This window comes from Phragmites australis, chromosome 14, assembly GCF_958298935.1.
Source record: "Phragmites australis chromosome 14, lpPhrAust1.1, whole genome shotgun sequence".
In the NCBI taxonomy this organism is placed as follows: domain Eukaryota; kingdom Viridiplantae; phylum Streptophyta; class Magnoliopsida; order Poales; family Poaceae; genus Phragmites; species Phragmites australis.
Genome location: NC_084934.1, coordinates 280,920 through 305,126, shown reverse-complemented (window position 1 = coordinate 305,126; position 24,207 = coordinate 280,920). Strand labels below are relative to the sequence as shown.

At 43.9% G+C, this 24,207-nt stretch overlaps 1 protein-coding gene and 1 pseudogene across 3 annotated transcripts; one reads left to right on the top strand and one right to left on the bottom strand.

Annotated features, from left to right (window-relative positions):
* The first annotated feature begins 12,785 nt into the window (after window positions 1-12,785).
* LOC133890528 (la-related protein 6C-like) lies at window positions 12,786-15,283 on the top strand (annotated as a pseudogene).
* LOC133890527 (uncharacterized) lies at window positions 14,478-22,248 on the bottom strand. Of its 3 annotated transcripts, XM_062330925.1 has the most exons (8): window positions 18,352-22,248; window positions 18,105-18,284; window positions 17,822-18,004; window positions 17,570-17,752; window positions 17,307-17,471; window positions 17,062-17,241; window positions 15,987-16,987; window positions 14,478-14,614 (listed from the first exon to the last, which is right to left on the bottom strand). In XM_062330925.1, the coding sequence occupies exons 1-7, from the start codon at window positions 22,219-22,221 to the stop codon at window positions 16,007-16,009; spliced, it is 5,742 nt and encodes a 1,913-aa protein (XP_062186909.1). In that variant the 5' UTR covers window positions 22,222-22,248; the 3' UTR covers window positions 14,478-14,614; window positions 15,987-16,006. The 3 variants fall into 3 exon arrangements, with proteins under 3 accessions (XP_062186909.1, XP_062186908.1, XP_062186910.1); XM_062330924.1 differs by lacking the exon at window positions 14,478-14,614 and having other exon boundaries at window positions 15,899-16,987; XM_062330926.1 differs by lacking the exon at window positions 14,478-14,614 and having other exon boundaries at window positions 15,899-16,987; window positions 17,062-17,235.
* Window positions 22,249-24,207: the final 1,959 nt, after the last annotated feature.

Genomic DNA, 24,207 nt, shown 5'->3' with positions numbered 1-24,207 from the left:
CTCAAACGGGTGCATCTGACGTAGGAATACTGGGCCACATATCTTTATCTCTCTAACAAGGTGAACGGTAACATGTACCATGATATAAAAAACGATGGAGGAAAGTACATCTCAAGATGGCATAGTGTCTTCACCACATCATCTTGTAAAACATCAAGTACTTCGTGATCGATGATCTTCTGAGAAATTGTGTTGAAGAAGTAACACAGCTTGGTGATTATGTCTTGGAGATATGTCAGCTGGATATTTGGGATTGCAACAGGAAGCATTTGTGTCATCAACACATCGCAATCATGGGATTTCATGCCAACTAATTTTAAATCTTGCATCAAAACAAGTTTCGAGATGTTGGCGGAGTAACCGGATGGAACTTTCACACCATTCAAGCACCGGCATAGTTCGGTTCTCTTGGCCTCTTTCGGATTATAGCAGGCAGGAGAAAGCCTCACTCTACCTTTTTCGGAGGGCTCAGGTGCCAACTCGGGTCTGATTTTCAAATCAATCAAGTCAAGTCTTGTGTTGAGACCATCCTTCATCTTGCCTAGAATATTAAGTAAAAGACCAATCAAACTTTCACACACGTTCTTCTCTATATGCAGGACGTCGATGCAGTGGTGAACTTCAAGGTGCTTCCAATACAATAGCTCCCACAATATCGATCTCTTCTTCCATATGTCATCGGTATCCTTACATTTTTTTTACTCCCCTTTCCAAACACAATATCGATATCTTTAACCATATTGTGCACATATTGACCACTATAGTGCATTGGACATAAATCTCTCTCCCTCATTCCGTTGAATTGTTCCTTCATATTGTGGTACGGGTGATACCTGTTAAGGAACCTACGGTGGCACATGAACACCATTTTGCGTGAATGGGGCAGCCACATACTCGCGGTACCATCTAAGCAATGAGAGCATGTCATATCCACTTGTTTACTCTGACCTTACGTAGTGCAGGTAAATCATTGATCGTGCAGAACAACAAAGCGTGTAGCGTGAAATTCTCTCTTTTGTACGTATCCTATACTTGTGCCCCTTCGATCCACAATGTTTTTAGATCTTCCACCAATGATCTTAGATATGCATCAATATCGTTCCCAGGTTGTTTTATGTCTTGGATAAGTAGTGACATCATCAAGTACTTCTGCTTCATACATAGCTATGGAGGTATGTTGTAAATACTGAGCACAACTGGTCAAGTGTTGTACCTGTTGCTCATGTTCCCAAAAGGATTCATCATGTCCGTGCTCAAAGCGAACCTTATATTCCTCAGTTCTGTACCAAAGTCATCAAATATTGTGTCGATGTTTCTCCACTGGGGAAAATCAGCAGTGTGTCTTAGCTTTCTATCTTGCTTGCGGACCTCTGAGTGCCAGCAAAACAATTTGGCCTCTTTTTGATTCACAAACAAACGCTTAAGACGCAGAATTATAGGCAGATATCACACCACCTTAGCAGTAAGTCCTTTCATCACCTCACCATCGTCTGATTGACTCTTATGCTTATATCGAGATGCTTTGCACACTGGACATGAATGCAAGTTTGATAAATATTTATGGTAGAGGATACAATTATTTGGATATGCATATATCCTTTCTACATCCATCCCCAATGGACAAAGAACCTACTTTGCTTCGTGTGTGCTTTTGGACGGCTCGTTTCCATCTGGAAGCATGTCCGATAAGAGTTCTAAGAGTGCCCTAAAACTCTTGTCTGACCAACCATCACTTGCTTTCAATTTAAGTAGTTCAAGTACGGATGAAAACTTTGTGTATTCCAGTTTACATCCAAGGAACAACGGTTTCTCCAAGTCCTCAATCAAGCACATGAATTTGTTAAAGTTTCTCTGAGTACTCAAGTTCACGTATGCATCACACAACATCTAATCCAACCTATCATCATCGTCTGCACCACCACAATCATCATCATTGCACGAATTTCCTCGTCATCTTCTCTTCTTACGTCAACTTTGGGTTCTTCGATGATACCAACATCTTCATGTAACACATTCTGCTCTTCAGCATGTTTGGTCCAACACGTGCAGTCCAGTTTGAAGCCTCTAATAATCAAGTGCGCTTGGATCTGTAGGGTTGTATTCTTTCTAAGAAAGGATCTTTTGTTTCTACAATAACAATAAGGACAATATATAAATTCAACACCCTTCTTCAAACGATCCTCCTCGACAGCTACCAGAAAAGCCATCACACTATTAAGGTACTCTTGGTTCGTACGACAACTGTACATCCAGCCACGATCCATCTAAAATATACGAAGTAAATTAATATCAAATTAACCTAATAAAAGAGAGCAACCAAGCTTTTTATCAAAAAAAAATGGAGCTACCATACATGCATGCATGAATGGACCATACAAATGACAATTAAATCAAAAATAATTAATAATTACCATTATATTATATACATGAATACCTAAAAAAGGGCAAACATTAATTCAAAACTTATCGTTAAATATTATATAGTTATTGATAATTTTATGTTTATATACCAAAAATTCAAATTTTATCCAGAACACTAGATTAAAGTTAGCCATTTATAGTAACACATAATTAAACCTTGATCTATACTTTGAGCTTCATATATACCTAGAATAATCAATATATTCTAGATCATCATGAAAACAAATCTAAATCTAGATGCATATATAGTTGATCTATCAAGACAAAATTAGAGCACAAATCTACATCATCTAATGAATACAACAATACTATGTCATCATGAAAAATATCAAGATCAAGATCTAGCTACCTCTCCAGACAAAATCTAGCCATCTAAACCGAATTAGAACATAATACTTACCTTGGAGTAACGAACACCAATGAATCTTTAAGTTTTCACCGAAATATAACAATTTTTTGGTCAAAATTGTTGGCCTCTTTCTCCAAAAGTTGTGCATTGTTCTTCACTGTTCTGCACATGTTTTGCTTTGATCTGGAGGTATGAGACGATGTATTGTTTTAACATTACAGACGGCTTCATGTTTAGAGCCGTCTGTACTAAAGTGTCCCACCTCTCCCCTGTCATTTTCTCAGATGGCTCGTATTTGGAGCCATCTATATTATTTTATAGATGGTTCCTGTTTGGAGCCATCTGTGATATTTGTTTTAATACAAACGGATCTAAATATAAGCTGTCTATATTAATACTACATATGGTTCTGGGAACCATCTGTAATAAAAGCGTCCCACCACTTCTGAATGCGCCTCATCGTCATTACAGACGGTTTTTTTATCCATCTGTGATAATCTTTGTACAAGCAGCTTTATGGAACCGTCTGAATAGGGGCGTTCCACTAAATCATTTATGTAGTAGTGCATATAGATGTTATGTGATGAATTCGGGGTTCCAAATGCCTCAAAGGGATAAACATCAAAAATCAAAGAAGAGCTTTATGAAGATATAAAGACCTAATGTTCAGATAGCTAATCATGGTGTTGATAGCATTACTTGTGTAGATATGTTTCTTTTCTTTTTCCATATTATGAAGAGGGGTTTGAGTTTAGTAGCTTGATTTAGTGTCTTTATATTTATTACTTAGTAGGTGATGCACGCTAGGCTTAGCTAGCTCTAATAGACTAGAGGAAGATCCAAAATATTAAGAAAGAGAAGCCATAAAGTTTGTGACTTAAGTTGGTTTGAATTGAACAAGTTCCCTCTGGAAACAAGTCAACATATCATACAGTAATGTTAGCATATCATATGATGGGGCACTATAACATATAGTGAATCAAGACAAAAGATAGGTAAAAGACATCAAAAGCTTTCCAGTGTTACCGTATGATACGGTGGGCACCGTACCACAAGACAAAGTCTGTAAAAGTGATGCCCAAGGAGATCAAGTCATCATACCATATGGTGGAAAGGACATCGTATCATATGGTGGGGGTAACCGTGTCATGTGGTGGCATAGGAGGGTGGTTACCATACTACATTTCTAGAGAGTGGCTGCTTGAAGACTGAAGGCCATTGTACCATACAATGAGGTATTTATAGGCCCCAACGATCGAAATTCTGATCGTTAAAAAGAGGCCACCATATCATATGGTGCTAGATACATATCATGCAATCAGAGTTACCATATCATATTGTAACTGGATTTTCTAAGCAGAATCCTCCAATGGCTAGTTTTTGGAGTTTGTCTATAAATACTCTACCCCAACCATTTGAATGCGCCCGAAGCCAAAGAGAGTGTTGCCACATCTATTTGAGAGCTATTGTCACCAAAGTGAAGATATTGAAGATAAAGGCAATTAGCATAAGATTAAGGGCTCGATTATTGCTAGTTTAGGACTAGCATGCATCTAGCTAGGAGATTAGCCTAGAGTTGGATCAAGTGATCCACACTTTTTGCTCTTGATATTTGCTTACATCTAGACAACTTGGTGATGGTGAGTCTTATGAGATCCTCCAAACGAGGTTATAGACCGGGGTCAGACAGTTCATGGGTGCAAGGTGGACAGTCCAAGAAGACTGGCGGATAATTCACTTGGAGGGTGAACACATTGTAGGGCAAGGCGGACAGACTAGCAGCGACAGGTTAGTGGTGATAATGACATAGGAGTGAGAGGGCTAGTGGTGTACGTGCTCTATGGCATGGCTTCACGCAACACGAGCTCAAGATGCAGTTTTGCATTAGAGAAGCTTGCACACTTTCAAATTGGCAAGGGCACAAATTGATTCAAGTTGAGCGCACGGGTTTCTGAAGTGTGGATCAAATGGCATGAAGAAGCTTTAAAGTTGGAATTGGAAAGTTCAGATAGAGACTATGTGTGTCTCTACTTGCAATTAGAGCAATCCAGTTTGTCTAGGGCTGCGGGAGGCTATGGTGTAATATGTCGGTGAATCATAACCTAACTGCCAAATGGAAGAGCAATGCTAATGTGGCAACTTCTAAGAGTGGCTCAGACAACGACAGTGATTTTCTCAGTATCAAGCAAATAGTCAACTGAAGCGTGAATATTAGATTTAGATAGCTCTTATCATTTGACACCCAACAGGGAGTGATTATCATCGTACGAGGCTGGTGATTTTTGTTTACTCTACTTGGGTGATGACTGTGATATTGGAGTAGGTGTCCTCAAAATCAAGATATATGATGGACTTGGGTGCTTCTAGGTGTCAGACATGTGTTAGGGCTGAAAAGGAATCTAATTTTGCTTATGAGAGATTGTGATTGTTGGTGAATCAGGAACCGGGGGTCCCCGAACCCCGAGGCCAGGCCTGCAACCCGCCACGTGGCGCCATCCTACGGAGTCTCCTTCGCAAGGTAAAAAAGATTAAGTCCCGGGAGAGGGCGCTTGGGGCCACAGTTAGTGGTCCCCGAGTACCCAAGTTCTCCGATGATTTGCGAAGTCTAAGTGCCGGGAAGAAAGTGCTCGGGGAGGTATACGGTGACCCCCGAGCACCCGAGTCCCCCGACGACCAAGAAAGCTAAGTACCGGGAGAAGTGTGCCCGGGGCCGCGAGTGGTGGCCCCCTGGGCACCCAAGTACCCTGAGGACCCACTGAAGGAAGTTCTGGGAGAGAGTGCTCGGGGTTACATGCAGCGGCCCCCGAGCACTCGGTCCCCCGAAGGTCCGTACAAGCGTGCCCGGGAGAGAGTGCTCGGGGAGGTGAACAGTACCCCCGAGCACTCGGTTCCCCAAGGATCAAGAAAGAGCATTCTCGGGAGAGGGTGCTCGGGGAGGTGAACAGTGACCCCCGAGCACTCGGTTCCCCAACGACTCAGAACGCCTCCTGACAGTGGCCTCCTCAGGGGCTCACTGATGAGGTGTTAGCCAGTCAAAGGCCCGAAGCCGCATTTAAGAGCGTGCGTGTCCTGTCACCTCCAACTGCTCCCGCCACGCTCGGTGTCAGTTCCTGCCACATTCTGGCAGAAGGGCGTGGGGTCATTAAATGCATGGGTCCCATCCCGTGCCATCCGGCCCGTCTCGGGATAACGTCGTGAGGGCCGAGGCGTTCCGTCTGCCGCGCTGCTGTGGCAGGAGAACAAGACAGGACGGGCACACCGGGCCGCTCTGCAGCTGCCCGGTGGGCCCTCTCCACGGCGCCCGTTACCAGTGCATTTATGGTGATGGATGACCGGGCGTGGGGCACATTTTCCACCCCCGGTCACTTCGCACAGAGACTATGATGACGCCCTTTCCATTTATGGTACCTTGAAACTCGTGCCCTCCCGTTCGGGGCACGCTGCTGCCGGCCGGTATTTAAAGCAGCCGGCAGCACGGACAAAGACAGGTTGGAAAATCCCAGAGGAAGTAAGTAGCGAAGAGAAGAGAAGATCGAGAGCGCCCAAAGCCAACAGATACACACAGACCGAAGAACAAGGAGCCTCAGGCTCTAGGATAGACAAACATTCTTGTAACCAGCAACATCCTTGAGGGACATTCTCAGGGCATTTATAGTACCCATACAGGAGTATGGTGTTACGCCTCTGTGCGGCCCGAACCTGTCTAAACACCAGCGCATTTACTTCGTTCCGCACTAGATCGTTCCACCCCGCCGGCCATCGTATTTATACCTATTTATTTCTCCGGTGAACATATTCAGGATCATCCTCCGGCCGAATCTCTAAAAAGGGATCCCTCAGGATCCCTGCGATAGGAGTTAACCCTCCGACAGTGATGATAGAAGAGAAGGGTGTATAGTTGCAGGTGGAGTGATGAAGCATAGAATTGCAAGGATAGAAGTATCTCTTAAAGGTGGTGGGTCTGAGTAAAATTAAACTCGTCGAGTAGCTTCGCTGAGCGGCGAAAGCGACAACTCAAATCCAATGTATATGAAGGTTTGTGCATAACAGCTTCAAGGTGGTGGGATATTCATAGTATATTTGCCAAGGTGAAGTGTGTAAAATGTATGTCGAATATTTGGACGAGTCCTGTTATGTTATGATTTAGAGTTGTAATTAGCGGTATAGAGCTAGCATGATGACATAATGCAACAGGTTAGTAGGGGGTCTTGAAACTGTGGGGAAGAATGTCCATAATCATACTCTAGGGATATAGGTTTTGTCTAAATCTCATCAACAAACATTATATTTCTGATGTCGTCTATGATCTTGCATGATTCGTCTCGCTAGATCCATGTAACTGCACAAGATAATTCTCTAACAGCTTCTATCAACTGAGATGTCAACTACCAAATTGCTCTAAAGCCAGTCCGGTTGTTTAAGCACGTGCATCCTCCTTCCCGGCCATGTGATGTGAGGGACCGATATTAAACCAGTGCTACTTCACTTTGCTACTTAATCTGATTGGATTGGAGTGCTATTTCACTTTGCTACTTAATCTGATTGGATTGGAACTTAGCTAGGTTGGAGTTCGATTGAGAAAATTCAAGATTCATGTGTTTATAGCAACACATTTCCTATTCTGCTAGAGATTTTAGCGTCGGCTGTGTTCCCAGTTACCAGCAGGATTTCTAGGTCACAGATGTGCTTTCAAGACTTAAGATGCTTAGAGTAGCAAATCATGAGGTGCCAGACACAGGCCACAGGCGGCAGAGGATCAACAGCTGGACAGTGCCACGGTGAGGGAGGCATGACAACAGCCCAACACCGTAGTAGAAGGTGATGGGAGCAAATCCGACAAAAGGAACGTCGCTGGAGATGGGAGAGGAGGAGAGCAGGTTAGGGATGAACAGTAGTGACGGGAGAAACGCAGCGAAGAGAAGAGCGGGAGGTCGAAGATTGGCGGTGGAAGGATGAAAGAAGGAGAACTGTCTGATACAGATCCAACGGTTGTGCTCCGTCGACTGTAAGATTTCACGTTTTCAGTGCCTGACGTTTAGCATCTCCTTTATAATAAGCTGAGGCGAGACGCGAGAGCTCATCACCATGTCCTAGACTACCAGTAACTAGCTGTGCTCATCAAACAGGAGCGATTCAGATTCACAGCCAACAATTGTGTGTGGCCCAAGTGCGTCTGCTCACCAGGAATATCATCGTTAATATCAGGAAATAGAAAACAAACACCAACTGTGATTATCTTACCTTACTAGTACTTTTGTGCCTAATCTCTTTAGCTTTCCTCTTTTTTTCTGAATGCTGAGGGAGGGCACCTTGTCCTTTGTGCTGTTCTCACTTACGAGAATAATTAAAGGTGATGAATCGTTGCTTTGTTGAATGTGCAAGGAAAAAATAGCTTATGGGGATGTGCGTGCTTCCTGCCTACTTGCATGCATGCATCCCAATAGAGCTTTCTTTGCATGTGTGAACACATCTGACTAATTGTGGAGTAGAGTACTACTTAGTCATACTGAACCACCACCCCTACTGCTGCTGCTGTGTGACGTCCTTTTTTCACCACGTCGCAACTGTCCCGTTTGCAACCGTCGCTCGCCCATCTCCGTCGGCCAAAACCGTTGCTCCCCCACACTCGTCGCACCCCCACATCTTGGCAACCATCACCTGTGGCTATAAAATCAAAATCGAACCCCACGCTGAGGCTCCTCTTGCCGAACCGCGCCCAAGCCCTAAAACCTCATCGGATTCCCTCCACCATTGCTCCATCATGCCATCGCCGGATTTCCTCCGCTCCGCGGCACCATCGCCGTACCATTGTACCGCTTCAACGCCGTCCACATCTCGACACCCCCAACCGATCCCCGTCAAGTTCCGGCCAGCGCAAGGTGCTCTAGCCACCGTCAAACCTTTCCCGAGCCACATCGTCGTCACCGAGCCGCCTCAGACTTCGCCGACACCCGCAACCCCGTCATACGAACTCGCCGTCGACGTATGGTCGAGCTCCACCACTCGCTGTCCCCTCCCGAGCACCGCAGAGTCTCCTCCACCGACCTCCGGTCGTGCGTCGCTGTGAAGACCCGTTGCTGTCGCCGTCCCGAGTTGGAGCTGAGAAAGCCTGCCCTCCACCATCTAATCTTAGATCAACAATCAAGATTAAAAGGTGAGATACCCCTTCGTTAGCCAATCAGATGATGTCACGTGTCCTCTTTATCCCAGTCGGCACTCATAGTCCACGTCAGCGCCACGAGCCTTCCACGTGTCGATCCACGTCAGCTAAGCTGAGCCAGTCAACAGCCACGTCTGTGTGCTGATGTCATAATTAGGTATTCAAAATTAAAATTCATTTGTTAATTCTTTTAAATAGGTAATTTTATAATTAGGTCCCTAGACTTTTGGGGTTTAAAAAAGCCCCTTTCAGCTCCCTATTATTTTAATTTCCCCTTACAGTTTTATTTACTTACATATAGGTCCCTAAAATATTATAAATAAGCCCTTAGACTTTTCTATTTTTACCAAATAGCCCATGTTCTTTTACAAAAAGACCCATGTAACTTCAAACCTTTATAACTTTTTCACACGAGCTCCGTTTTAGGCGATTCTTGTGCTCACGTGATCGTAGTAATGAGTACTTTCCATTAGTAAGCTTTTATAGTTATTTGTTGTTGTTTGGTATGATGTTCTCAGTATTTTTTGTGTTATTTGTCGGTATTTTACGCGATTAGTTGATAACGTTTTGGAACAGTTCGAGCGACTTCAAGATCAAGATTTTGACCACGCTGAGCAGCATCCAGGCAAGTGTCCTTGATCACATGGGTCCTATTGTAGGAAAGTGTGTCTTTTACTTTCTAAGTTGCATGCTTGTCAATATGGATCCTATGGCTAGGGTTTATTAGATTCTTCGATGATTATCCTTATCGCATGTGTTGTAGTTTGGGCGTCATGGGTAGAAATGCTTAGTCGTGCTGTCGTGTCGGACCTAGGGACTTGGGCAAGTGGACCGAGAGTGGTTGTGACATTATGGTTATCTCTGGTGATGGTATTCTTCGGTTGGCATGTGGACGCATTTTAGCTAGTTTGGTTATTCTAGTATTCATGATGGTTAATTTACTCATGTGACTAGTGGTAGTCTTGCCCAAGTCAATGGCTAAGGACCGGTTCATAAACATATAACCCAGCATAACAGCGCAACCACGAGATCTATATGGGTATGGTCTGGCTAATTAATTAGTCACCTCTCCGGTTCTGTGAGCATCATTAGACGGTTGAGTGGCATAAGAATGGGCTTTTGCAATGATGGAATCACTGTTAACGGTGAAACCTCAATAGGTGCTTGCAAGTCAGCGGGAGCTTTGTAAAGGCCTTGTAGCGATCTTCTGGCACACGCTTCAAAAGTGTGTAAGTGCTTGGCCGACACGACAACATGAAGACTGTTACCTAGTAATGTGGGTGATGAAATCACGACTCGTGAGTAAAGTGTGCAACCTCTGCAGAGTGTAAAAAACTTATATACCAGCTGTACTTACGGTTAAGAGCGGGCTTGGACTTATTCATAATTAGGGGGGTCTTGGATGGTTAGTTTTGGGTAGTCGGGTGGTGGAAACCCGATGAGTTGGTAGCTGGATATGGAATACCTGGTTATTTTGGTAGTCGGATGGAATCCAATAAGCTGTTCTTGTGGAGTCAGTATCGTCACACATAGTAAATAGGACTGCTAGGTCTTCTTTGAGTCCTAGGTTGTTATGGCTTAGTTGCAGTAAATCTGAGTCAAGTCATTCTTATCTTAATCCCTCATATTATGCTCTCTCACATTTGCGGAGTACAATACGTACTCACACTTGCTATCTTCAATAATAAATTCTACTCAGTTGAAAAAGACTACATGGAGATCAAGAAAATTGAAGGCTAAAAGTAAGACGGAGCGTACTAGGTTGTGTTGCTCCCGGTCATTTGCTTGTAGTGTGCACTGAAGCTTTTGTTAGAGTTTACTCTTGTCCTTCCATTACGGTTTAAAAACTCTGGTATTTCTTTCAATAAAACTATTTTTATTCGATATAGTATGGTTTATTATGGATAATGTTACTGTATATATGATAAAACTGATTTGAGTGTGTATATATATATATATATATATATATATATATATATATATATATATATATAGTTTATATTAGATTTAATCTTGTAAAATTGGATGCTACATGCTGCTGCTTCGGTCCAATAAAAAACTGACACAAGCCAGACCTTATCTGGTGATCTTATTGCTGGGTTAGGTAGGTGCAGGTAGTTGCTCTCAATTGAATTGAAGAGCAGTTCATCCGATGTTTTTACTCACTTCTTGTCAGTCTGGCACTTCAGAAATGGTACAACAATCATGCATGAGCAATTGAAGCACAGAGCGACGCCGATCGGTGGGGATGAGGATGAGGACGTTTTGTTTGTCACTCAGTTGGATATGCGTGTCCAACATAAATTCAGAGCCTAGATATTATATATGATATGATAATGGTGACATGATTTACTAGGCTGCTAAGCGTACCCAGTGTCTCCGTCAACAAGATTTGTTCAACCAGCAAATCGGGAATTCAATTCAAATAAAACAAACAAGAATACACAAACAATGTTCTACTGGTAGAGTCGATAGTACTGATTGTTTTTTTTTTTTTTTTTTTTGTCATGACTCTGCTCTCCTCTGTATTTGCTAATTCTCAAAATCCTGAAATTTCTAATATCTTTATGAATGCTTCTGTTGTTTACCAATTACCATCACATGGTGGTACGTAGCCAATGCAAAGTGCATCGCATAGTTTACTTGTTTAGCCCAGGATAAAAACTCTGTTAGCGCGAGTAGTATTATAGCCAAATCAGCTACTATTTCAGGTTGCATTATATTGATTGCACATACATACAACAGATTGATCTCCTTGCCTACTCCTGAGACCAAATGAAGTTATCTCGGCTAACCCTGCCACCAAAATGAACCCTTTGCAGTTTCAATGTCCGAATTGTTGACAGATTTATAGAAAAATTAACCTTTGCAGTTTCTATATATATATAGAGAGAGAGAAAAAAACTATCTGTTGACAGATTTAAGGAATGGATATATATCAAATTTTATACCTTACGATTTGCGAGGACATTAGTGCATTCTTCTTCTCTAGTGAGCTCTTATCATCCCGACAAGGCCATCGACATCTCTGATGAGGGTTAGGGGGTTTGGGTTAGAGTTAGGGTTTAAGACAGACAGTGGGTGGGACGGCAAGGCGGCAGGGGCATTGTCAGTCATGGTGGTGAAGGACTACAGATTAGGCAGGATTGGTGATGGGAGTGTCGTTCTTTGAAGTGGCTAGTGAGGGAGTAGTCGTGGACCGGAAGTGAGGGTGTGTGTGTATATATATATATATATATATATGAGATAATACATTTTTTTTCCTTCAATATTACATATTGACTATTACTAGGAATAAAAGAGTGTTATAAATGCTCTCCTCTGCTATGAAGGATGTTTGATGGCTGATAGCCGGTGTCTCCTCTATCTGCTGTCTGAAGTTGATGGCTGGTGTCTCCTCTATCTGCTGTCTGAAGTTGATGGCTGGTGTCTCCTCTGTCATCCATATATAGAGCCAGCTAGCTATGTTTACATCATGTCCGTGGACCTATCCATCATAATCGACCTGACCTGATACTGTACGTGACACCGACGATTGAATTTAATCAGTGTCCTTGCATCATTGAGTGATTACAAACAAGACAGCAGGATCCCTCGTTGAGCGTGGACCCTACCAGTAAACCGCGAGCGGTCAACGGTGTCTTCTCCCCCTCCCCCGAGCGTCACGAGTGCGTCATGCGCGCGCGGGAGAAAAACGCTCTCGCTTCACAAACAAACTCAGTAACCCAACCACCAACCAGTGGTCTCGTTAATCCGCCTCTCTCTCTCTCTCTCTCTCTCTCTCTCTCTACCCGTGTACGTATAAATAGACGCCTTCCTCCACCCTCCACGCCTTCCTCCGGCGCGGCGCCGGCAATGCCGTTCAAGTTCAACGTGCACGCCCCGGAGTTCGTGCCCATGTCGCCCACCGCCGCCAGCCCCATGTCCGCGCCGGCCGACGGCTACTACTCTCCCTTCATGCAGATGCAGGCCGGGCTGGGGCCCGACTGGAGCTTCTTCCCCGACCACGAGCCCGTCTTCTTCATGCCCGACTTCAAGTTCGGCGCCACCGCAAGTAACAGCTCGCAGGCCAAGGGGACCGACGTCGCGCACAAGATTGTCAAGCAGGTCCATCGGTCTCTTTATCTGTCCGGATGGCTCCGCCACCTTTAATTTAGGCTCTTGAACCTCCAACTGCCAACATTATTTGCTCTTTTTCACACAGGTTGAGTACCAGTTCAGCGACATTAATCTGGTGGCAAACGAGTTCTTGCTCAAGATTATGATCAAAGACACAGAAGGTTACGGTAAGTACCAGCTAGCAGATTGTCGTCTCTCAGACTGTGTCACTATCACTACAGTATATATCCAGATAGACGGTCATATCGTGTCAGTATTATTCAGAAATGAATTTCTTGTTGAAGCAAAAGAGAAATCCTGGAGGAAGATCGATGTTCAGACTACATACTCAGGTAGATACAATGGTAACATTCATTTATCTTCTCCTTTTCTGCGTTTTGTCAGTTCCCTTATCAGTCATTGCATCCTGGAAGAAAATCAAGTCTCTTGGGGCAACCAACCAGATGCTGGTTAAGGCTCTTCGCACCTCCCCAAACATTTGCTACTGCAACAGGCGAAACATTCTTCTCGTATGATCAACGAAATTATCTTGCTCATTTTTTTGATCTCCTGCAGATTGTCAGCGATGACGGCAAGAAAGTGCGGCGCAGGCAACCATTCACTGAGAAACACAAGGAATAACTCCAGGTCAGTGGCTTCAGCATGGTCCTCCTAGTCCATTGCTGCTCTACAGTACCCAGAACTGAAACTCCTGTTTCTGCAGTCCCGCATGATAATAGCAGAGAATTTGCCAGAGGACTCCTCGAGAAACAGCCTCGAGAAGATCTTTGGTGTTATCGGAAGGTAAGACACATAAACAATTCCTCAAAGTGGCAGATTAAAACACATTACATTTGGGTGCACAACCTTTTATGTACCTGTCTGCTAATCAGTGTGAAGAACATCAAGATATGCCATCCACAAGAACCTAGCTCGGCAAGGGCTTCCAAGTCGGACACGCTAGTGAGTAACAAGGTATTTCACATGCTCTCTGCAACTGAACTATTCAGTGCACAATGCGTTAAATCTCAGCAGAAGATGTTGATTGTACAGATTGAGAAGTATCAGATTCAGAATAGTAAATATTTCCTAGCAAAATATTTTACACTCTTTTACCTGGTTATTTCTAACTTTCTCAAAGATGCATGCACTTGTGGAGTACGAGACCTCACAGCAAGCTGAGAAAGCAGTGAGTAGATACCACTCAGCACTTGCCAACTTTTTCAGGAATGCAAATTTCGTTGGCTCTTGGATGCAGTTAACCCATGGGTATGTTAATTTACCGTTTTCTGTCAGGTGGAGAAGCTAAATGACGAACGAACCTGGAGGAAAGGCCTCCATGTCCGCACAGTGCTCAGGCACTCGGTAAGCGAAGCTCCCCTCTCCTTGCCAATCAGTAATATACAGAACTGAATTGTATTCAGTGGTAACAAATAGTCATACCTTTTCTTGCTATTTCATGATGTTTTCACAGCCCAAGTTGGTGATGAGGCTGAAGCGGCCAGATTTCGACCACTTTGTTGGCTCCAACGATGAATCGCCACACTCCCAGATGTCATCCGACTCCCCCCCGGCAGACTACTCACCTGAGGCTCATGCAAGCAACCGCTGTATCAAATTTCAGTGACAACTTCCAGTATTCAGTTAGGCAGTTACTCAAAAGTTCACTTAGGCAGTTAATCAAAAGTTTCCATCTGACTGACAGCCAGAGGACCACCAGAATGGGAGCAAGAAAGGTTGGGCGAGAGGGCAAGGGAAGCTGCACATCGCAGCACCACACAGTCCACAGTCTGCTCCCGCCGGCATGATCGGCCATTTTGATCTGTCAAGCCCCCGTCCAGCATCCCAGAAATGCCCATCCAGGCAGACTTCCGAGAAGTGCCCATTCAGCCCCAGGCAGCCTCCCCAGGGCCCAAGGATGCCCGATGGGACACACGGGTTCACCATGGGACGGGGCAAGCCAGCAGCATCGTCACTGGCAGCAGCCCGGGCAGTCGCTGCTCCTGCTACTGTCTTTGTTTAGTTTCAATTCCTGCAAGTTAACTCCTATAGTGGTGCCTTTTTGATCAATGAACTCTGTATCTCTATGGATACAAGTGGTTGAGCCTTTTTTGTTGTTTCTCCTTTTGTTTTTAGGCCTCAAATAAAGTTGGCTCGCTGCTGGCATATTCATAGAGTATAGAACAGTGTTGAGAATCTGAAAATATCACTTGAAATAGTGATCACTTAGCAATAAAGAATTACCATTGCTTCCACTGCTCTATTTCTCCAAGACGATAACAACTGTTGCACAACAAAGGGGACGAGTATGTTCTTGTATCTAAGAATAAGTCAACTTGCCGACACAAGAAATACTGTCTTTTAGCTTGATATGATACTTAGTGATGTGCATTCTTGTCAGAAATGTGATACTAGATCAGGTATTTCTAGCTTATATGGTGCATAAAAGTTCCACTTAATCTGAACTTGTCCCCAATATCTAGCAGCTAGGCAGCAGACTTACCATAAACTTCAGCTAGTAATTTCTTGTGCAGCTCAGTTATATGGTCAGGCATTACCCAGATAAACAGCATCTTAGAATACACCTACTGGTTACTATTATTATTTATATATATCCTAGCCTTGTAGGCAGTCCAGCATTCAGAATAGTTGGAAGCACCTGACATTTCTACCAGAAATTCACACCAACAATATGATTCTCCACTGGATTAATTTAGGCATGTTCAAATTCAGTCGTCATAAGTGGACCAGAGGTTTTTTATTTGAGAATGCAAAACGCAGGATGCACTTTCTTTGCAACAATGTTAAATCATTAAATGAAATTCACCCAGAGCAAAGCACAACCTGACCTTCAGAAGGTAGTCGATAGGAGAGAGAACTTGCATGCTTCGGTGCTTGTTTCACAAAATTGAAGCTGTAAAATTCTACATGGATATCTTGTGCAAAACTAGCACTTACATGTTGAAACTATGAATAGGTCAGTGCCTTTTTGATCTGGACTTCACCTCAGAGAAGTGATCCAGGTTCATAACTTGTCTCTCCATGCTAGCAATTTGTGCCTTCAGTATTCTAATCTCCATCTCCATCCGAGTTTTCTCAGCAACTCGAGCATTTTGCACATCTTCAAAAATTTGAAGTGCATATTGTTCTTGTCTCCATCGAGAAGTCTCTTCTTGTGGACTTGTAACCACCAACTCTGGTGCACGATCTCTTCCAAAATCCCTTGCACTGTCACGCAAAGGCACTTTGATATCCTTGCAAACTGAAATTGGTTCCTGAACTGCATGCCGAGAGTAATACCCAACACTGGTTGTCTGTGCTCTGTTTGCTGGTTCAGCACGAATTCTTCCCAGCGATTCTTTAATATCTTTTAGATACATAGACCTGCTATTTTGTGTTCTCCTAGCCTCTTCATTACTTGACTTGCCAAATCTGATGGAGTGATGACAGGCTGTGTTTATTGAATCAGAAGCTAACTTGCCATAGCTTTTTGTTGATTCTTCAGCCCATCCAATATCATTCTCACCCCGTTCATCCATATCCGAAGGAACAATAATAACCTCTGCTGAGGTCTGATCTCTTCGAGATGCTTCATCATTCTCCCTACAAATGGACATCTCTGTTTCGTTCTCTAAATTTTCTTGTTTCACTTCTACCAGGCTTTCATGCTCCGGTCGAAGAGCACCTTCAGGCTCCTTCCTTGCAGTTTGATTGGATTCAGAGCCTTCAACTTCTGTTATATTGTGTTCTTCAAAGGGTGCTTCCTTTTGCTTGTTCTCAAAAGAAATTTTAAACCCTGCTATATTAACAGCTTGCCCTTTAAGAAGAGTCTCATTAGACATTTTCACAGCCGCATCAGGTTTCACTCCACCACATTCAAGTGCATCTATGTCAGCCAAATCTATGTTTATGTTTTCATCTGCCATTCCCTGATCCTGCTTCTCCTGCGCTGCCGCTTCCTGTGACCGAGATTCATCAGTTACACAGTCAAAAGAAGAAGAAAAAATACATTGAAAACACAAACAATGCTCACCTTCTCCACACTTAAAACACACTGGTTCAGTGTTCCCTCTCTTGACCCAGCCATGTTAACCTCCAAAACAGTTGCATTAGATTTCGATTCACCACTATCAATCATACTTGTGTCCTCCAAAATCCTCTTCTCATTCGCATGTTCAACTCCATTGTGCTGCTTGTTCTCCCTTGCCTGCAACTGTAAAACATGTTTGTCAAACTGAGTCATAGTTAACTAGATCGAGATTCTGAAAATGCACTTGCCTCCTCCATGCTGCAAGCTTCCTTGTTTTGCATTGAATCACTAGCATCCACAGCAACCGCAACGGTGTCCACTCCACCACCACCACCAAGTTTATTGGCCTCTTCCAAGGATATTCCACTTCCATCTGTTATTTCACACTCCATTCCTTTCTCCATTACCTGGTCCTGCAAAAAGGGTATTATCAGATTCCACAAATCATAGTCTAAAAAAAACAAAGGATTCCACAAATCAAACAAAAAAGATAATTTGCATGTAGACTCACTTCTTTGTAGTCCAAAAGTTCTTGGTTTTGTATTCCTTTGGTAGACTCAATCTCATTTACCTCCGTACCAGTTGGATCAATTTGATATTCAACGCAAGCAAGAATATCTGCATCCTCTGGCATATTCATTTTGTAGTTTTCAATTGTAGTTCCCAGATCTTGTTTTTCCTCCATTGCTTGTTGCTGCAAATGACCAAATATCAGGATTCGGATAAGGTTATTAAAAAAAGTTAATTTTGCAGGTAGACTCACTTCTTTATTGTCCAAAAGTTCTTGGTTCTGTATTCCTTTGGTAGACTCAACCTCATTAACATCCGTACCAGTTGGGTTAATTTGATGTTCATCACAAACAAGAATATCTGCATCTTCCAACATACTCATTTTGCGGTTTTCAATTGTAGTTCCTAGATCTTGTCTTCCCTCCATTGCTAGTTGCTGCAAACGACTCAAATATCATAATTCAGATAAGGTGTGGTATAAATAAAAAAGGATTCAGATAAGGTGATTCAGGTAGAGATTCTGCAACCGCCCTCACCTTGTCCACTTCCAAAATTTCCTGGTTTTGAATTCCTCCTGTCACATGAGTTTCATCAACCTCCAGACTGACCAAACCGGATTTCACTCCAGTATCTAGCATATGGCTGCCTTCCAATATTGTTGTCTCCCTGTTCTCGCATATGATTATGTGGTCCTGTTTCTGTTTCAGAGCCGCTTCCTGCAAAAAAGCATGATCAGATTAACTAACAGTTAACACAGATACACAGATTTGCAAGCACACCCACCTCATGCATATACAAGGTCCCGTGGTCATATACTCCTTCAGTCTTCATAGCAGCTGCATCAGACGATGGTTCCCTCTGATTAATCAGTTCAACATTGTGAATGCATTGCTCCTCCATCAAGCCTTCATGAGAAACTTCTATCTGATCTCCTTTTAACTGTTCAGTAGCTGAACTACATGGCATCTCAGCATTGGTTGAATTCTTTGAATCTTCCACCACATCCTTATCAAGAGCGTCATTAATATTCTCCTCATCTTTCTCAATTAACACCTTGCATCCTTCCCCTTCTGCTTGTTTCAAATTGTCAACCTCTTTGAACACATCTACTTCTTTTTCTGGTCGATCCTTGCCATCTGCACAGGGCTTTTCCTTTGTATCTTCCTCTATCGGTGCCTCATCTGTTAATTTTTCATACTTTACTTGAGGAACTTCTGTAGTATTGTCTCCAATTTCTTCCTTCACCAGCCACCTGGCTTCATCCCTTGTTAGTAGATCTACTTCCAGAATGCCCTCAGGCCTATCACTATCGCTCTCACGCCCATTGGCTTTTTCCAGTTCTGCATTGACATCATGAATTTCCTCTATCGGTGCCTCGTCTGTTAATTTTTCATACTTTACTTGAGGAACTTCTGTAGTATTGTCTCCAATTTCTTCCTTCGCCGGCCACTTGGCTTCATCCCTTGTTAGTAGATCTACTTCCAGAATGCCCTCAGGCCTATCACTATCGCTCTCATGCCCATTGGCTTTTTCCAGTTCTGCATTGACATCATGAATTTCCTTGAGCCTACCATCAGTATCCTCCATTGGCCCATGAGTTCCTTCCGATCCTGTATTTTCTGATTCAGGAACATCCTCAGACTTGTTGTTTGTATCCTCTTTCATCAAACCATTCATATCTTCCACTTTTGCAGGCTCTACTTGCGAAACTTCTGCAAGGTTCTCATCACCGGCGTTCACTATCAGCCCCCCAACATTTTCAACTTCTGCATGCCCAACTCCAGGGACATCTCCAAGCTTTTCATCAGTATCTCTCCCAGTTAGTCTCGTAGTGCCATCAATTTCTTCACGCTCTACTTCAGCAGCTTTCTCGGGCTTCTCAGTAGTAAAGCATGAATGCATCCTAGGATCTGCCATGTCTGTGTGATCTACTTCAGAAAATTGCTCGTGCACCTCCTCTGCACCTCCCTTTGCCAAAGTATTAATTTGTTCCTGTTCTGGTTCCTTTCCTTCTGCAACTTCCATGGGCATATCATCAGCATCTTTCTTTGCTAGATTAAAATCTTTATTGACTTCTGCATTTTCTGCTTCAGGAACACCCAGAAGAGCTGGAGCCATGGTATTGGAAGTTGCTGCTTCCTCCACTGTTGGATGAACTATCTTTTGCTCACCATCATTGTCTGTTCCCATAAGAATAGTGTCTTGTACGCATTCCACTGTCTCGATCTGAGGAGCTTCCTGGGGCTTTTCCTCCCTATCTTTCTCAACCATTTGATTGTTTTCTCCTCCTCCAATCTCTTCTACACAAGGAACCTCCCTCTCTTCCTCAATGACAAAATCACAACCAGTAGTTTGTCCATCATTTGTGGCCAACCCTCCAACTACATTACTATCTTCCATTATGCAAGACACCTCACTACATCCACCACCATTATTTGTGTGCTGAATTGGAAGTTCTTCCTCAGGTAAAGCCACTGCATCATGAGAAATGTTCATAACGCCTGCATCAACTTCTTGTTGGCTCTGTGGCACAGCTTCAATTGCTTCCTCAGCAGCTCTTCCAACTTCTTCTGAAACAACATTTCCTTCATGTGCTTCCATTACAATTGCTATGTCCTTTTCCGATGGACCCATCTCTGTAACACAAATAACTCCATCTATGGCAACCTTTTCTACTATCTCTTCTATGACTGGAGCAGTAACTTCTTCAGATCTATCAGATACACCACTAGCTTCCTTCTGCAACTCCATTACCGCAGTGGCTCCTTCTTCTGGCCTATCTGTGGTATCAAGAGACCTATCTACAGGAATATTAAGTATTTCCTCCTCCAGCGTTTCAGTAACACCTCTTTCAGGTTCACTGGGGATATCCAGGGGCTTATCAACTATGAAGTTTCCTCTCTCTCCTAGAGCCGGGTTCATGTCATTATCCTTCAATACCATTACAGCAGGAGTTGTTGTCTGCTTCCTTGGCATAAGTAGCACAACATCATCATTGCTGTTTTGAATATTAGGTAACAAGGCCTCATCTGATCCTGTGTCAAATTTTGGCAAGGATCCCCTTTTGGAGCTGCCACCAGCAGCGTCACTGATCCCATTCCTTGCAGTTGCAAGCCAATCCGACAACTTTGCGTCATACAACTCTTCAAGCTTGCGCTTTTTGTCACTAGGTGAGACACGAACCTTCTTCATCTTTCGCTCCTTCTCAGCATCAGCTTCCATGGCCGCTGGTGTCCTTTTCACCTTGCGCTTGGAAGTCTTCCACTCCAGTGGAATGCTTGCTGCCCCAGCATCTATATCAGCATGCGGCAATTGCTGCCTCCACCACTGTGCGTACCGCGCTGTGATCCCAGGTTCGGAGTGAGGGATGAAGAAAGCCACATTCTTTCCCTCCAATTCATAGGTTTGCCAAGCAACCACCCAATCCTGATTGGCACGGCAAACATCCCCAGGCACATCTTGGTCCAGTCCAAACTGCCTTGCAACGCGGTGCGGGAGGTACTGCTCAATGCAATCCATCCCCACAAGCTCACAAGGGCGCAAGCAATGCGCAAGTGATCCCAGTTCATCATTCCCGGCGAGATCACTGCTGCGAACCCACCCGGTGTGCTTCTTCACAGAGGTGGCATAAGGTTGCCACACAAAGTTGTCCCCTGAACTGAGGGCCTCACGTATCAGCGTCGGACTGAGCTTCCTGCTTAGATCGTGCCACCGAGCGGTCATGGGCTCGCCGTCCCTGACCGGGTTAGCCCGTCCAGGCCTGAGCGCAGGGAAGCGCTCCCACATCCAGAGCTGGAGGATGTAGAGGGGCGCGTAGAGGGATAAGGAGGAGGACAGCATATCGGCATTGGCGGTGGTGGCGGCGGCACCGGCGGCGACGAGGAATGCCTTGATGTCGCGCAGGTCCCGGTAGAGGGAGGCGAGGACGGCAGGTGCCAGGGCGACGCCCTGGCCGCGGGCGAGGCGGACGGCGATGGGGAAGACGGCCTGGCGCATGGTGGATTCCGGGTGGCCTGGGATGACGAAGCGCGTGAGCCAGAGCGCGAGGAAGGCGGCGTGCTCGAGGACAGCGTCGTTGGTGTGGTCGGTGAGGAAGTGCTTGACCCATGCGGAGTGGTGCGCCTTCTTGCAGGCGCTGCGGTTGAAGCCGAGGCGCACCCCGTTGAGGGCGGCCTCGTCGGGGCGCCACTCGGGCGGGAGCGGCGCGAGGATCGGGGCACCGCGGGCGGGGAATCCGGCGAGGAGGGCGACATCCTGGAGGGTGAGGGTGGCCTCGGCCCAGGGGAAGACGAAGGTGCTGGTGGCGGGGGACCAGAAGGAGGCGAGGTGGAGGACGGCGGGGGCGTCGCGCTTGAAGCGGTAGGTGGAGGCGAGGACGGCGTCGTGGATGCCGAGGCGGCGCCAGAGGCGGGCGTGGAGGGGGCGGAGCTTGGCGACCCAGAGGTCCCAATGGCGGGGGGCGCCGAGCCAGCCGCGGAAGGAGAGGCGGGGCTCAGCGGAGGCGGCGGCTTGGGGAGGGGGAGGCGGGCGGAAGGGGGGCGGGGGAGGGGCGCGGTGGAGCGGGGGGAGGATGTGGGCCAGGCGGCCCTCGTGGGGCTCCTCCATGTCGACGGGGAGCTGGTGGACGAGGAGGAGGACGTCGTCGGAGGGCATGGCGATCCGACCCTGTAGTGGCCTGGGTTTTTGCGAGCGTCAGTGACGGCGTGGCCCAACAAGAAGACGAAGATGAAGACGGAGCTCGGGTCCGGGTGTCAGACTCACATCAGATGGCTGCTCTGCTTCTGCTTCTGTTTTGGTCAGATGGACGTCCCTTAATGATAGGCCTGTGCTTTTAGAGTTTGTCTAGCTAAGAAAACTGTTGTGATTTAGAATTTTAGTTTTTAGTTTTTATAATAAATTTTAACTTTTTATATACTCAAAAGTTAGATAAAAAACTGTTTCTCACTTTTTAGTTTATTTCGGTCACAATTACTTTTTTAGCAGACAAAAACTAGAGCTAGAAACTAGATGTTTAGGTAGCTTCTGATTTTTTTTAAAAAAAATAAAAAAAACCCACCCAAATAGGATAATCTCATCACCGGTTTTTTTTTTCTTATGTGGTTTTTACATCGAGAAGTAGTTTTTACACTTGAGAATGTAACCTAACCTACGACATTGGAATTTCAAAATAAAGATTTCCTCAAGGTGGTTTTTACTATTATGGTTGTAGGATTTTATAACTGTCAACATGTAAGAGTAGAATTTTAAAAAGTAACTTAACAGCCACGAGTATGTGTGTCTTTACTATTGCGTGATACATTTTAGGCTTCAAGGTTGCCACGGATGATCTTATAGAATTTGGTTGGCTGGTTGGCTAAATAAGAAGATTTTTATTTTATTTTCTAATTTAGTAGAAATATATGTCTATTTAAAAAAAATGTAAAAATAAGACATTGTTGTTCGTTGAGCGAGCAAAATATAAATCTCATTATTCAGCGCGTAAGATTTAAAAATCACCCACTGAACGTGCAAGAAATGATGTGCCAGACCACATGTCTATGTAGAGATTATTCTCCCCTCTGAATGGAAGAGAAATATTTCTCATTCACTCTCGGGGTCGGTATGAGGGGTGTCAAGGGTGTTTTTTATAAAATTTCTGTTTCACACACTAAAGATATAAAAAAATTTAATCATGACATTGTCAGATGAAAATATTGGTGATATGTAGTGACAGTGTACTAGTGTACTAACCTATCTATAAGTAGGCATACATTCCACTGCATGCAATATTATTGGGCCACTTTCCTAGTCCTATTGCACATTCACCATTTCTTAAACTGTAGTTACAAGGGTTTAAAGGGGCCAATTGCATCAATTCCTTCTTTTATAGGAGTTTAGTTGTTGCAGGATCAGATTCATAGTGAGTGTCACTTCTTTCTCTTAGTTCATAGCAAATGAAAGATATTATATTTTATGAGGAATTGAACTACTTCGAGAAATTCAAACTCTACTTTGACGAGAGAGGTACTGCTTCCAGAATTTCAAGTAAGTATCTCTAGCATTCTGAATTTAAACATGTTAATTTATTGTAAATTTCACTTCAAAATAAAGCTTTTTATGATTAATTTAAGCATGTTAATTTATTGTAAACTTAATTAGGCTAACTAAGATTAAGAAAATAAGTATATGAATATATATGAACCAGTATGTATACATTCATATATATTAAGTATACTAAATTGAATAGGTGTTCTAAAGTGCACTAAAATTAATTTCAAAATAATACCTGCATTAAATTTGTTAATATGCATTAGTTTGAGATCTTTATGGTTCTTTGTGTGGAGATTTAAAAATCGAATGCCTCTCAATTTTAAATCTATTCTTAGATTCTATTCAGCTCAATTCCAATTCGAATTTAAATCATTTTTAGAATCTCAAGATTCAAGTCCAAATCATAGTTCAAATATGTTCAAATGAGTTGATCCTATTCCAAGGTCAAAACTAAATTCAAATACTCTATTTGAATTTATTCCAAACTTCCAACTTATTTTTCCTTTTATTTTCCTTCTTTTCTTCCATTTATCCCCGAGACGGATTTCCTCCTCTCCCTCTCTTTCTCAGCCCATCCAATTGGCCCGGCCTTCTTCTTCTTTCCTTCCC

Coding starts and splice junctions, on each gene's coding strand:
- LOC133890527 (XM_062330925.1), bottom strand. CDS start 22,221: ATGCCCTCCGACGACGTCCTCCTCCTCGTCCACCAGCTCCCCGTCGAC. Junction 18,285..18,351: donor GGACCTTGTATATGCATGAG/GTGGGTGTGCTT, acceptor GCTTTTTTGCAG/GAAGCGGCTCTGAAACAGAA. Junction 17,242..17,306: donor AAGCTTGCAGCATGGAGGAG/GCAAGTGCATTT, acceptor CATGTTTTACAG/TTGCAGGCAAGGGAGAACAA.